At 36.6% G+C, this 15,525-nt stretch overlaps 1 protein-coding gene across 5 annotated transcripts in view; it reads right to left on the bottom strand.

The window, feature by feature from the left end:
* The window catches only part of LOC117422421 (myomegalin-like), a 59,234-nt gene that overhangs the window by 37,359 nt on the left and 6,350 nt on the right, over nucleotides 1-15,525 (bottom strand). For 3 of the 5 annotated variants that reach the window (XM_058987055.1, XM_058987058.1, XM_058987056.1), the window contains exons 1-11: nucleotides 6,070-7,387; nucleotides 5,569-5,703; nucleotides 5,208-5,327; nucleotides 4,856-4,948; nucleotides 4,412-4,630; nucleotides 3,812-3,982; nucleotides 3,372-3,488; nucleotides 2,805-2,942; nucleotides 1,695-1,874; nucleotides 897-1,091; nucleotides 206-397 (exon numbers count right to left, since the gene is read on the bottom strand). In XM_058987055.1, the coding sequence (XP_058843038.1) occupies nucleotides 206-397; nucleotides 897-1,091; nucleotides 1,695-1,874; nucleotides 2,805-2,942; nucleotides 3,372-3,488; nucleotides 3,812-3,982; nucleotides 4,412-4,630; nucleotides 4,856-4,948; nucleotides 5,208-5,327; nucleotides 5,569-5,703; nucleotides 6,070-7,092 (2,583 nt within the window). In that variant the 5' untranslated portion in view covers nucleotides 7,093-7,387. Of the gene's footprint in view, nucleotides 1-205; nucleotides 398-896; nucleotides 1,092-1,694; nucleotides 1,875-2,804; nucleotides 2,943-3,371; nucleotides 3,489-3,811; nucleotides 3,983-4,411; nucleotides 4,631-4,855; nucleotides 4,949-5,207; nucleotides 5,328-5,568; nucleotides 5,704-6,069; nucleotides 7,389-8,513; nucleotides 8,568-9,314; nucleotides 9,481-10,034; nucleotides 10,202-11,147; nucleotides 11,272-11,694; nucleotides 11,772-13,092; nucleotides 13,204-15,443; nucleotides 15,512-15,525 lie in introns of those variants that run through there. The other 2 variants (XM_058987057.1, XM_058987054.1) reach the window with 2 other exon arrangements.

Raw genomic sequence — 15,525 nt, 5'->3', positions numbered from 1 at the left:
GTTCTGAGGCAAAGTTGTGTATTAACTACAGGTGGCACGCGACAACTGTATACAAGGCTGTAAACGTCTTTACACAAATGTAAATGTTAACAACTAATTATGGATGAGACTGTAAACAAGATGATCTTTAAAAATGTAGAATTGTATTTTTTTCACCCTCCCGTTTAGTTTGCCACCAATACCACAAATCCATGTCAAAACCTACGTTTATAATGGTGTCCTTTTCTGTGAGCAACACTTTGAGCTCTGCAGTTTCAATGTATTTCTCGTGCGTTATCACTGAACTCTGTTTTTCCAAGATGGATACTTCATGCTTTTTTTCAGAAAGATGCCTCCTTAGATCCTGGATTTCAAGATTACGTTCTGCTACGGTGCGGTTATAATGTTCAGCAGACTCCTAGAAAACACACAAAGAGAGGGAAAATATTACTTACAAATAATAAGTTTCACAAAATACGACAGTTACAGCATTGGCATTGTAGACCAAGGCAGTGTAAAAGTTACCTGTTCAATCAAATCCTTTACAGTGGCATACTGTTGCAGCAGCTAACAGTTAATCAGTGGCTGTGGAAATGTCAGTTATCTTAACTAATGCATTCTTTGAGTTGTTAAGATTCACTTTGTATATATTTTTTTGTTTCATCACATCCTGGTGACTTTAATACTTTTAAAAGCACCCATGTGGCGTCAATAGAGCTCTCAGTATCATGTTTAATCTCCAAGTACATCTAGTATACTCAAGCATTAACTTGTCCCCCTGCAACATTTTGCCCCTTGCAGATTACACTCTGTTGTACCAAATATACTTGAAGGTTAGACATGTTTCTGAGAGCTCTACCACATCCTTAAAAATATAAATATAAAATATAAAATGAATTTAAAATATTTCCCTTCACCTTTAGAAGTTGATCTTTGCTGCTGACAGTGGCCAGAAGTCCTTCAACCGCATTTTGATTTTCAGACACCAGTCGCTCTTTGTCTTTCATAGCCTCTGCCAACATGGTCTCAGTTACTTTTAACCGTTGTCTCAGCTGTTCAGTTAGGTCCCGGACGTTGCTCTGAGTCTGGTTTAGCAATGTGTTTGCCATTTCCTGAAAGAAAGAACAAGAACCAAAAATCACTATAAAAGAAAACAATGTTGAAAACTGAGTTACTGTCAGGTCCTAAATGCAATGATTTAAAAAAAATATTTTATTGTGGTTTTTTGTAACTGATTATTCAGAGCACATGAACTGTCAATGAATCCAAAGATCATATATAGTTTATAAATCCCATATGTAATAGTCTACCCCAAAACAAGCAGAAAACTAAATGTTTACATTATATGAAGCTCTGAAATTCAAGAGCAAGATCACTGTTTTAGTAAACGCTTTCATAATTTTTCATCAATTCACAGATCAATGAATAAAATAATGAATTCTTCACAGAGGCCAAACTGCCTCCTTCCCCCAGAAGAAAAACATTAGCCAAGATAAGATTTATTGTAAATGCCTCTTGAATTGAACACAATTGAACTTCTCAATCAGAGACTACTAATTGTGCCAAAGTGTGTTGTAGTTTCTATGAGGTATATACTGAGGGCTAGGCTGAGACCACTCATTTCACTTACTCTGGATGAGAACCCAATGTCCCAGAGGTGAAAGACATCAGATGCCATTGATTTAGGCCACTGCGTCTCCTAATTTATGTTTTACCTCCAAGTCTTTGTTCTTGTTAGCAAGCGATTGTTGCAGCTGAGATATAATAGCATCCTTCTCTCGCAGTGCACGTGCCAAGTTGTCTTCCAGTTCCTGCTTAGCCCTCTGAAGGTTTTTACAGGAATTCACCAGGTGTTGCAGCTCCACATCTTTTTCTTTGATCACACTGTCAAAGCTCTAATACAAGAGATATTGCAGATGTTTAATGAACTCAACAGGGAAACAATTTAACACTAAAGTACAATTCATACTTTATAGCATGAGCAATACAGTTCAAAAACTACAACTTATTAAACTTGGAACAGTGTACTTTGATATATAATAACCAAATAGTTACCTCTCCTTAGCATACAATATTCTACTATGTAAGGAAATTTGATAGTCCATATTCATATTGTTAGAATATTGTATGTATGGTACTTTCAATGGAGAGACATTGAGCACAGAGTTTAGGTGGGGTATTTTGGAATGCAGTTTGACTAGATTGAGAGCAAATATGACCATTTATGGGCATTTGTGTAGGGGGTTTTACAGCTCTGCTCTGCTTGGTTGCATGGGGGGATGGGAGCATCTCAGAGAATCTACAGATGCAAAGGAATGTGTGTGAGGCTTGGAGACTTGCCACGTACAGGTATAGTGAGGAAGGGTCATAAATGACATCATTAAAAGGATGTGTTTTGGAATCTACAAAATTGAAGTAAATGCGTTGTGTGGTGCTCAGTTCTACCAATCTCACTGCAGCCCAGAGTGACGCGACCCTGTACAATAGTTCTATTCTTGTATTACAGCAATAAACATATTTTTGACTTTCACTCTATTTGCTTCCTGTGCTACAATTAATAAGACCCCAAGTGTGCCCTTAGTTTCCTAGAGAACGCAAAACATAAGCATAGACTCAGGTAGGGTCTTTTTACACGTAACACAGGAAGTCAAATTATAGCATTGTTGCAGGATAAATGGGCTTCACCTTTATTTTTAAAATTGAAAAACTTGAAAAGCAAAGCAACAAGAAAGAATGTCTTATGAGACAAATGTTTTGGAAGCATTGAGTTTTACACCTTTGATAGCAGAAACACTCTAAACCATTGTAAAAAGAGTTCAACCTACATTAATAGTCTCCTCATTATGAGAAAGAAGGTTGTTCAGTCTTTCTAGATCGCGCTCCTTCTCTCGTAAAGACAGCTGCAGCTGTCTGATTTCATTGTCCTTTTCCTCAATGGCAGCAAATTTCTCATCAATAGCTTCCTACATAAAGAGACAAGTGAAATACTCCTTAATTACAAAAAGTGGAACGATCCTATCCTGTAAACCACTTCCAGGGTATCCAATAAGCTCCAATTGTATAAAGTGACTTATAAAAAATAAAATAAAAACAAATAGAGAACTGTGAATCAGTGAAAGGCCCTTGTACAGGAAAGTATAGTACATACATTTAGTATATTTAAGGGTTTTTATAATTTTAACATTACATTTCTGCTCTCAGATACTAAGTTAACACTGAGCAACTAAAGGTTTGCTAAAAAAAAAAAAAAACCCTTACAGACTGCACTCTTGGAGATGTGTACTGAGTACAGAACAGAGACAGACTGGACATGTACATCTGTAACTTAAGGAGTTACAATCAGCGATCGCAACACTGAAGATAGAAGTAAATTGTCAAGAAAAATTGAATACCTCAAGTGCTTTTTCTTTCTCTTTGAGATGTTCCCGTAACTTAGCCAGCATGGCATCCCTCCCATCAGGGCTGCGATTCCTCTCTTGATCAGCATCTTTAGCCATGTTCAAATATTCCTAAAAATGATAGAAGGCAATATAAGGTCTGTCCAAGGATATTATTTTATTAGCAAGTAAGTCACTATGATATACAGTCACTACATGTAAAATTAACTAACAAAGGGCCCAGCATAATGTAATCAAAACTGGACAAGCAGTCAAAGATATTATCATTCAATGCAGATAGAGTAAAGTACATCAAGGCTTGTGTCAAACAAAATGATTTTAACTCAATAAAATGCGTCACTCTGGCATACTAAAAATCACAAAAATGTAATTATTATGAATCATAAAGGATTTTGTTTTTAAAAACAGTTACTAGGATAGCTCGATTTGTTCACCTGGAGCAGCTCATCCTTTTCGTTTAGACTGCTGGTCAGGCGCTTGATCGTGATTTCTTGGCTCTGTACTTTCTGCTTGCTCTCGCTCAACAGCGCTTGGTACTGCTGCTCCAAGGCATGCTCCTTCTCTGCCATCTCGCCATTCAGCTTCTTCAGCTGGTTCCTCAGATCCTGTTAAACAACAAGAGAACTGGCATTACTACTGGCATTCGAGTAAAGATGAACGCTTATCAAGTACACTTCCTCCAGTCCAGTGGAATCCAGAATTTACCTTTAGACTCCGAAAGAGGGAAGCAGGGTGCTCCACTTTAGGTTTTATAACATAACTGGCATGTGAAAATAAAAAAGAAGTGTGATATATGAACAAAAAACAGCTGGCAAGACAACTTATATCCCCAGATTCTTATACTACGAATAACCATAGATAATGCCATCACAACAGGGAAAGCAGTTTTCTAGATTATTTAAACCAGTACATTTTACATACATACGTAGATGCACCTCCAGTACAATTCCATTCCCAGAGAAATGCCTTTCCTTCAGCGGATAATAAATTTATAATTCATGCCCCATAGACAATATAATCCAGTTCATACTAACATTAACATCCTTGTCCCCTTTGTTCTTCAGCTCCTGCATGTCTTCCAGTTCTTTCTCCAGCTGCTCTTTGGTTTGATTAAGATCACTTAGTTCCTGCACCCTTCGGCCAAGGGCTCTCTGTAGCTTCTGGTTCTCCATTGTGTTGGCGTGATGGTCTGAAAGCAGCTTTGCCAGCTCAGCTTCCTTCTCTGTCAGGAGACTCTGATGCTCCTCGGCACCCTGAGAAGTGGACAGCAGGAGACATTTAGCTGGTGTAACTGGGAGAAATTCAAACTGTAATTTCTAATAAAGTATATCAGTGCCATACATCTCCTGTTACCGCAGGGTGACAGACAGATGGGCAGGTGTCTGCAGATTCTGACACTACATTACTTATCAAGTGTCATTACAACTGAATAAACTATATATATGGAAAACTGTAAAGTATAACAATCATATGCATACCTGGTATTTCTGGATTTGTGCCTTATGGGCAGCTTCTCTGGCCTTTACTAAAGCATTGTCCCGGTCTTCAATTTCATGGCAAAGCTCCTCTATCTATTAAGAACAAGGAAGATGGCAAGTGTATTAAGAGCAAGGACATTAATATAAATTACAACAGGATACATCTGTTAGAATCCCAAGTAGAAATGTTCATTAAAATGGCTTAACCTTAATCCTTAACCTGGTCATATTTCGGTTTGGGATCCTAACATACCCATTAACCAATATACCTTAGGAGTTATCAAAGTTCCAGAATGAAGGCACATTAAACATGACTGATCTGTAAATCACACAGCACTTTATAAATGCTTACCTCCTTATCTTTATCCTTGAGCACAAGGCTAAGGCCTTGGATAGTTTTGTCTCTCTTCAGACTGTTTTTCTTTTCTAAAGCCAGTTCATTGACTCTTTCTTCAAGTCTCCCGTTCAGACTCTAAAGAAAAAAAAAAAGAAATATATTTATACATGTGGAATACAGTAAATACAAAAATAGCGGCAACAGTATTATGAAAAAGTAGATCATCAATAACTTGATCCAATTGATCACAAGATGTATCATTCTGCTTTACAGAAACTGCTAAATACTTTACTTCCCCCTGAAAGTAAAACTATAGTGCATGTGGATTTAAAAAAAAACCTGCATTTAGTTACTTTACTACTACTTGAAATCTCACCTTATTGTCTTCATCAGCTTCTTCCAATCTCTTTTTCAGAGTATCAATCATCATTCTAGTGCTCTCCAGGTCTCCAGTTAACTGTCGGGTAGCTGCTTCCAGGTTGGACAGTTCTTTATGTTTTTCAGCCAGGCTCTAGATGAATACAAGATACCAAACAACCATGGTCACAACAATCCACACATTGTCCTCAAACATTATAGGGTTTCTCCTTTTCTTTAAGATCTACCTTTGCTTCACATAACATCATTTCAGTTCATTTTAAGTAAATCACACTTCTCAATAAAATACTTTTCAGACAGTACACAATATTACACATATACAAAGAAACAAAAACACATTTGAGTTTGAACTAAAATACTTAGTTCAGTATGATCATCTGTTCATATTCATCAAGTGCCATATAATCTGGAGATTCCATTACACAAATACAAAGGAACAAACCTAATAGGCAGAGCCCTGTCAGATTATGTAAAATCAGAAAATACACAACCAGATTACCTCAGCTTTCAGTGGTGTATATTCATCATTAAAATCCTCTGCAAGGTCCTGTAAAAATTTCCAGTCATCAATCCTTTCTGTATCGTGGGTCTTTCTATAAAGATAACTGCAACCCGATGCTGGACGTCTCTGGGCATACTTTAAAAGCACAGGGATCTTACTTTCTGGCAATATTAACAGAGGCTTACACTGAACACTCTTTAGTAGTTTGATGGCATCACAGACAGAGGGCGAACTGATGAAAGAAGATCTAGCTGGCAGCTCTGAAAAGTTATCAAATCCGTGGGCTCCTTTCGTTTTCAGACCAAGAACACTGAGCGAAGTGCTGGAGCAGGCACGTGAACAGGACTCTGCACAGGATGACTGTAAAGAACTTGACTGACTATGAAACGACCCAGGTGTACTGCAGGTCCTTTGCACTAAATTAAAGTATATACTTTGAGAGCGACTGTGTACTGGCTTGAGATACGAAGTCTTGAATGGGCTACCACTGCCCGATCTTCTCTGTTCATGCCCTCTAAGTGTTTCAGAACTCGGACACCTTTTCATTTTGTTTCCTTCACTAGCTGTTGAAGAGGCGGCTGCAACATCTTTGCCAGGGTTGATGCTCCCTGAACAGCTATCAGCTTCTAAAGTCCCTTCTTCGGGAATACCAGTGTTGAATGTTACAGGAGGTTTCTCGGTAGAAAGATACTCCCCATTGCTTTTGATGGGCTGGGGGTTGTTCCGATTGTATATATGGTTGATGCACTGAGCTAGGTTGTCCTTTTCAGTCAAAAGTTTCTGTACTTTCAAGCTGCATGCTCCCTGTAGGCGACTGATGATCACATCATAATTAACCACGTTCTCCAGCATGAAGACGCACTTGCTGCATAAGAATTCTCCTTTGCCATCGTGGGTGATTGCGACCCCCAAGACGTAAGACAAGATCACCTGCAAGTTCCTTTTACCGAATGAGCTGAAAATCCAGCGACACTGATTCCCTCGGAATTTACCACCACATATTCGACAAGGATCTTTCATGTTGCAGTTTCAACTCTCAGCAAAACTTCAGAAACAAGGCCTACAAATCTGGATCAAGGGTTTCTTCTTGCACAAAAAAAAACTAGCCAACAACTTTAACATTGGCAACCGAGAAAAAATGCAAGTGAATAAGCCTAGACAGAAATCCTGTAATCCAGCTTTAAGTCTTCTGTGTACAGACTCAAATAGAAATGTCACTGGAAAAAAAGTCACCTAGATTTCCACAGCTATCTAGCCACATACTGGAAACGCCCTTTGCGGTCCCTTAAAGTTAAGGATTCTCTTTTAAATCGCAGAATTATAAAACAGATCTAAGGATTTATCTAGTAAAAATCTGTTTGGCAGCACGCAAGCTGGTCTATTACAGCCGGCACCTTGGTTGTTCCAATCAAATCTGATTTCGTACTGAAGATTAAGCCACAAGTATGTCTGCCTTTGCAACCGCCAGCTGTCAACATAAAGCACCCAAGCAGAGAAAAAGAAAGACTCAAAACCACGTTGCACAAAAAGCACCTAAATCCATCAGCACAGAAATGACATCTATTCGCTAAATGCATGCAGCCAGGTATTTAATTCCAGATTCAAATATTTTTTGTGAATATTAATTGAAATAATATTGAAAAAAGCTTAACATATTGTATAAACAAGTTGTATAATTATGGAGCAGTATTTTAGCACTTCAGTGCTGTAGAGTAAAACCACTTCCTCTATTAACCAAAATGAAGAAAAAAAAAAAAAAAAACGCATCCGTTTCCTTCTAAAACACATTCTACTTCTGCCGAGGCTCGATGTCATTCTTGATATAAAACCTAGCTAAAATTAATATTACAACATTGTTTACATATTTCTCAATGTTAATTATATTTATGGAATGTATTTCCATGTTTACAGCTCATTGCAAATTCATTTGGAAACTGCAAGGGATTTTACACAGATTAAGATTAGCAGGACTAACTAGAACTTGCTGTCACAAAATTGATTTAAACTCTGGTCACCTACGGAATGAATAAATCTCATCATCTTTAATTAACCTGAGTAGTAGAAATTGGATCCTTAGTTTAAAAGATTTATAAACTTGTCTGAAATGTTGAGTTGTATAGATTTGCTCTTTCAAAGCAGGATACGGTTGGTCTTTTACTGCACTCATGCTTCAAGAGCTTTCTATTTCACTGACCTCATATTTTTAAAACATTACTGCCCTGGAAAGCAGTGTTTTGTACAACTTGGACAGTTGTCCCCAGGCTATGTTTTTACTTTCTATTATATGCACTCATGCATTATGTGCTGACAAAGCTTAATAGCCACTGTATCCAAAATTCACTGTAAAGGTAGGGGTGGAGATGGGACGGGACCCACCACAGCTATAACCATACTAAAACAAATATGAAATAAAACTAAAAACTATGTTAGAAATCACATACCTGAATTTCTCTTTGATATCTTATCTTCTCCTTTGCCAGTTCATTTTTCAGGGCCTGCACAAAAAATAAGAGATATATATTATATATTCTGTGTATATATATATATATATATATATATATATATATATATATATATATATATAATCTATCTCATGGTGTAGCCTTTATGTCCCCTCTTCAAAAGAAAAGGTAACTTTGAGAATATGGGCTATGAGGCATGACATCCCAGACTGTACTCTAGAGAAGGTGCAAAAGAACAATTTCTGAAAGGAATACCATCATTCTATTGGCAAACAAGCCTAGTGGAACACATACAACTAAAGAACTACATGAACCCACAGGTATATCTGCTTTAAGCTGTTGCCAATATCAAGCAGATAAACTCAGGGAGCAAGAAAGGAGCGTGCTACACTCCGATTCTTAGATACCTCTTCTCTCTCATGTTGAATCATGACATGCAGGGCCACATTTTAAAAGCAATTACACAGTCTTTAATGAACTCCTACTGAAAATTAAACAGTAATGGATAAAACTGAGAAACCATATAAATGCTTAACAGACCTTCTAGATGTTTGATGCTAGTTTGTAATAGGCGTTTTTCTCCTTTAAAAAAATATGAGTTAATGTAAGACTCGAGAAAACTCTGAAAATGACTTGCAGTGTTTTAAATGCTATTTGAAACCATTGCATGATGCAACAGACTGAAAATGCTAGTGCTTTTTTCTTGGAAATGGTAGTATCATTTTTATTTAATATTTATAGTAAATGCATATCCAAAAGCAAACGTTTATAACCTCCTACCTCTGCTTCTCCTTCCTTCCCATGCAGAGCTTCAGTAAGTTCTCTGATCTGCTCTCTAAGAGGATATAGTTCGCTGCTGCTGTCTTCCAGTTTTGCCTTTTCATTTTGAAGTTGTTCAATAACAGCACCTTTGTTTTTCAATGAATAACTCAGTTGTTCAATAATACTGAAATAAATAAAACAGATGCATGAATATTATTAAATGTTACTACAGTGACAATCATGCTTATTTGTAATGATCATTCTGCTCTTTCTATTTACAATGTTAACAAGCATTACTAATTGTACACCAACTTTATTGGGACCCCAATCTATGATCACTTGGCCTGCCTTTGCTGCAATAATGGCTCAGAGAAGCTCAATTGGATTGAGATCTGGGGATTTTGCTAGCCAAGGAAGAGGACTCATGCACTTCAAAGCAGTCACAAGACAATATTAGCACAAAATGCATACTGATCTGACAATTCAAACATTGTACCAGTAATGCAATAAAAACCAGGGCATACACAATGCTGTACTACTGTATTACACATTCATAATTCAATATTTTTTATGTAAATATTTAACAAATGTGTTTTTAGTACAATCCTTTACTATTTTTAAGAGGCACTGTGGGGCACATTTACTGAAGCAGTTGAACACTCTTTCCTAATGTAAAATTTGTCATAAGGCAGCGAAATTCACTCACATTGAAAACACAAAACAAAACAGACAACATACTTGTCCTTTTCCTTCAAGCGTTCTTTTATATCTATACCAGGAACCGTTACATTCGGATTTGAAACAGTAATAGATAACAGTTGTTTTTCCATCTCCATATTCCGTAGTTTTTCTTGCTCTGCAATGTCAGCCATTTTCTCTACGTCATCCTGGGCAGCTTTAAGATTCTAATGACAGCAAAAGAACAAAAATCATTCATTGGGGTTTTCTACACTGGGACTTGTGATAGCTATTCCAAGCAAATTAAAAAAAGACTCCAGGCAATTAGGTCCGCTATTTATTTATCTAATACTAAAAGTGACGCAAATACCCTACAACATGACATGCAAAGCATTGAATAGGGGTATGCCAGTGATGGCGGAATTAATTAGATCAATATCGTACCTAATAGCCTGGAATCAGCTATTCTATTTATACCAAGAGTATATGTAAATTCATTTAGTTTGCTTTGAAGAAAGACGTTATAATTTACTGTAAAAATAAAACCAACAACATTAATACAATTCTCATTGCGAGCTACATGTAGTTTGTGTATATGATGTGGCTTTCGTTATCTTAATAGCTAATAAATTATTTATCACGCCACATGGGTGCTATATCTCCTTCAGGTATTGCTCTGGGGGAATTGTATACAGTACTACATGGCTTTATTTGAATTGGACACAATTAAAGTCAAATTGCCACCTGGTTTTCACATATGACAATTTGATCCACCATAGCAATGCCTCATCCGCAGTAAAAATTATTAAAAGTAATTGTAGCTAACAAAATAATTCCATAAATCTGACCTGTTTTGCACTGTGTCTCAAAAGGCCAGGTTTGAAATAAACATATGTTATAGCAAACGTGTATTTCCATTTTCAAAACAGGATATCTAGTACTACCCTTTAGCTGAAATGACCAAAGAACTCCATCTAAAAGCATGTCTTGCAAACAGAGATGTGTTTAACTTATCATCGTACCAGCTATCATTTACTTATAAAACTGCACATCTGAGACCTATACAAATGAAGCCTATACAAATGCACAACAGATAGGATTTACGGAATTATTCTGTTCACTGCAATCTTAAAACATAAAACAAAGTCTTAATACTTAAATGCAAGCTGATACCTCTTCCAGTTCTTCAATCTTCTTGTCAAAAATCTCCTTCATTTTCTCCAACTCTCTCGTCGATCTTTCTTTCATACGATGAAGCTCACCACTGTTGTTTCCAGCAAGGCTCTCAACAGCTTTTCTGTTGCAAGAGAATCATTTATTCTAACTTCCAATACTGTACACTTAGGCACAGAAGACTATGCGATCGGCTGTGCGAGACCATTATGATTCCTCCAATAACATGTACTGTGGTAAAGCATGTACACTGTATTACTGTTACATACATGCAAGCAGTACAACCACAGGGAGTGCCACAATAAGAATGAATAGAATATATCTCAAATTAATTGTAAACCAGCAACATAATGATCTGATAAAGAAAAATAATACTTGTTGGGTTTATGTACTTTCATGCTGTACAGATATTTTATGTATCAACAATGTTAAACAACTTAATAAAGCTGCATACTTTTTTCCATTGCTGTACACAATGGAAAAAAAAGATTTGTATAATACCTTAAGAAATGTGACAGGAATTACAATACAAAATAAAATAACTTACGAGGCTTTAATAAGCAGTTCCTGCTTCTCTTGCAAATCACGCTTCAGACTTTCCACCTCAACCTTCAGTTCAATGTTCTACATGGAAATTATTATTAGAAGTTACATGCCAGTCAAGTTTATTTTAGTTCATTTAAAAAAAGAAAAAAAAAACGACAAGACAGGATATACTGCATTCCTACCAATTTAATCTTCTCAAAAATGACCTGCGTCTTAAATTCAAGTACAGTATAATGATGCATGTATTAAAAAAAATTGCCAACAAAAGACATGGCTGCCCGAGTAGACAAACAGCAACTTGACTGACTGCAGAGAAAAGATGTACGAAAACGTCACTGCCTGATCTCGAATCATCCATAACATGCAGGCAGCCATTTTCAAAGAATACAATATAATACAACTTCTTATTATTTGTTTATTTAGCAGGCACCTTTATCCAAGGTGAATTACAGAGACTAGGGTGTGTGAACTATGCATCAGCTGCAGAGTCACTTACAATGACGTCTCACCCGAAAGACGGAGCACAAGGAGGTTAAGTGACTTGCTCAGGGTCACACAATGAGTCAGTGGCTGAGGTGAGATTTGAACTGGGGACCTCCTGGTTACAAGCGCTTGTCTTTAACCACTGGACCACTTTAATGTAGAGCTCTTCATGCAAAGTATCCGTGGGCGCTTCACAATAAAAACCAAAAAATAAAAAGGAAGCCAATGGCCAAGCAATCCAGCACAAATATAAGCTAACCCAAACAGATATGTTTTTTAATTTGATTTAAAAGTTTCCTGAGGAATTTGAAGAGAAGCTTTGACAATTTCAGCGTTTCATTATTAGGCTCAGTTCTAAAAACAGTACCAGCTTGGAAATGCTGATCAGACCCCTGTATTTTTCGATATGTCAAGAAATACCACAGTTCACAAAAAGGGAGAAAAATAGGAGCGGGAGATCATGACTGGAAATGAGAAGTAGCACATAACTGTAATGCTCTGCGCGAGAGCAGACGGCTGCAAACTGCCTCCATACGTCATTTTCTTATATGTGTAATTGAGGTTTGTATCTTCGTAAATGCATTTTTATTCGATGCTTTGTTTTTTCCTCAAATTGAGGGCGGGAAATTTGGGCTGCACGTTACATTTGAGGGCGTCTTAAATTCGAAGGACTACGGTAATTACGATCCACATTGGTATCAATATAAATAATGGATCCTATTTACAAAGATTTAACACAGGACTGTTTTATTCATAAAAAAAGAAAATACAAAGTTTGATATTTATGATATTTACTGTTCTAGAATGTTGTTAAGAACCCAACAACAGTCTGTAACAGTTCTATTTTACGTCCTGTGTTCCTATACAGTAGAAGTGTATGTTTGGGATAAAAGTACTGTGTGCATTATTAACTCACAGTTTTATAGATATCCTCACTGGCATCATCAAACTTCTGCTGCATCCTCTCCTCCAGGAAGTAGATGCGAAGCTTCAGGTTGAAATTTTCCTTCTTCAGGTCAGTGATTTGCTGTCAGTGGACAAAAGTAGAAATTGTGATAAAGAGCCATCTCCACAGAAAGAGAGCGCTTTTAATGTCATAGCCAGCAGCTATGTTTCCACAACAAACATCCCCCAAAGCATGATTGCATGCATCAGTGAATGTGGAGAGGACAGAGCTGAATCCAATGTTTAGGCTTTTTCCAAAATCTGCACCAGACCCTCAAAGTGTGGTTTAAAATGATTAACATTTTATTTAATTCAGGAACATTGGTTTTGAAATGACTGTCTTTGGGAACCAGTTTCTGTTTGGCAATGAGTTACATTACAGAATGTATTGCTTACTAAATGGAGATCACTGTTTTTAGCAATGTAGCATTATAAAACCACATTTGGTTCTGAATATGAATGGTACTTTCATTGGTTCCCTTTACATTTTTTGGTGAATTTTGCACAAATAAACGCATGATTAAGATAAGCATGTGGTTTTGTAGCCTGGCCAGCTAACAAAAAGAATGTTAGCCTGGACCTCAGTGACGGAGATGAATTTTCACTTGGTACATTTTCCATTCTGCAACCAGGCAACGCGGGGGAAGCGAAAGTAAACAGAGTGTACACAAGCTGTCCGACATTCAAATGAGAAGCTGCTGTACTCCTGTATAAAAGCACTTTATATGAAATGTTTAATGAGCATAGAAGGAGGTTTAGTAGTTTCTTGAATGGGGGTTGTTATTTGCATGTTTATAGCTGTAGCTCAATCCCTTTTCTCTGCTTTATTGCATAGAAGTTCATGCTCTAAAGTTTTACCTACCTTAAGTAGTTTTAAGTTAACTTTTTTCACTGTGGCTATTAACAGTGTGCTTTGAAACCTCTTATTAGTTGTATTGATATTATTACTGCCCCCCTTTTATAGTGCAGATAATCTTTTTGCTCTTCAAGTTGATTTGGCATATCCAAATACTGTTGCATTCTTTTACAGGATGTAGAATTTAGACAAATTGAGTGAGTTTTAACTAGTGTTGTCTCCAAAACTCCAAACTCCAAACTGAAGTATAAAATACAATCAAAAGAACCAAAAAGATCTTCAACAGAATTAAAGGGGGGCTATAAATTGCTGCTGCTAAGGTAAGAAAATAGATTTTTAGTGTTATGTAGTTTAATTTACAGTAGTTTTAACTTGCCAAACATTTCCCTCCCTCAATCGGGAATTGTAAGCACGTCCAACTATCTAAAATACTTAACTATAAAAAATAAAATAAAAATAAAAAATCCAATAATTAAATTTAAAAAAAAAAAAACTCCTAAAAATAGTCAGCTGGCTGAAAACACTGTCATTAGTATTGAATTGTGTTTTTAATGGCAAAACGCCAGTCTGCCATCAGGAATCTGGAGGCCAATGTAATCCGTATGACCATTTCTTAATGTAACAGATCCACACCAGTGGCTGATTACATAAAGCACTGAGATGGCTTTTTACAGCACAATTCAATTAAAAATGTATACAGCGTTCTTATAATGAAAGCCCCCTGTTGTATGCAATTAAGCATAACACTATACGCTGGGTCATATTTCATTACATGGCAAACTAAATTAAATCCACATGGATTTTATCAACACAGAATCACCCGGGTAGAGAAGGAACAACCATTGGAACTGATTCAAATTTGTCATTCCCCTTTCAAATACATTTAAGTATTAGCTTGCATTGCTTCGGCTTCGTTAAGTTTTCACATTATCTTAATTAGTTATGAAGTTCTGGCTATATGCCTAATGGCCAGGGACATTTCAAAACAAAACAAACAGTCTGCCTTTTCAAGGACAAGGCACATTAAATTCAGCACAAGCACACCTGACAAACAGCTAATTAGTCTAGACTGTGTCATTAAATGCACATACTCTAATAAGAACTTAGTTAACTCAAACGTGCCATTTTAAAATGTGTCCTGGAAAAGCCGTCAACATTTTGTATTGGTATACAGTATGTGCATTAAAATAAGTCAAGCAGAATATACATTGAGATGAACTTCTGAGTATGAAAGATCAAAGTTATCTTAACTAAGGCATTCATGTTGTTTAGACTTGCTTTGTATATCATTTTCTGTTTCATTCATCACATCTAGTCATGATAAAGTCAGGTCATATTGAGGCTTTAAACTTCAGTTTTAAAAAGTCACCAAGATGTGATGACTGTAAGAGAAAACAACAGCATTGCAATTTGATGAACACAGCTAAGAGTGAAACAGGTATTGTAAAAAACCCAAAAGTACTTACATTTTCATATTCTTTCATCGCCCGTGCTTTGGTTGGAGATGTTTTTTCCCCAGGTAAATAGCTAGGCACTAGAAATGAAAAG

The sequence above is a fragment of the Acipenser ruthenus genome, chromosome 15, assembly GCF_902713425.1.
Source record: "Acipenser ruthenus chromosome 15, fAciRut3.2 maternal haplotype, whole genome shotgun sequence".
NCBI lineage: Eukaryota > Metazoa > Chordata > Actinopteri > Acipenseriformes > Acipenseridae > Acipenser > Acipenser ruthenus.
The sequence above is the reverse complement of the archived record's forward strand: the minus strand, read 5'-3'. Positions and strand labels throughout refer to the sequence as shown.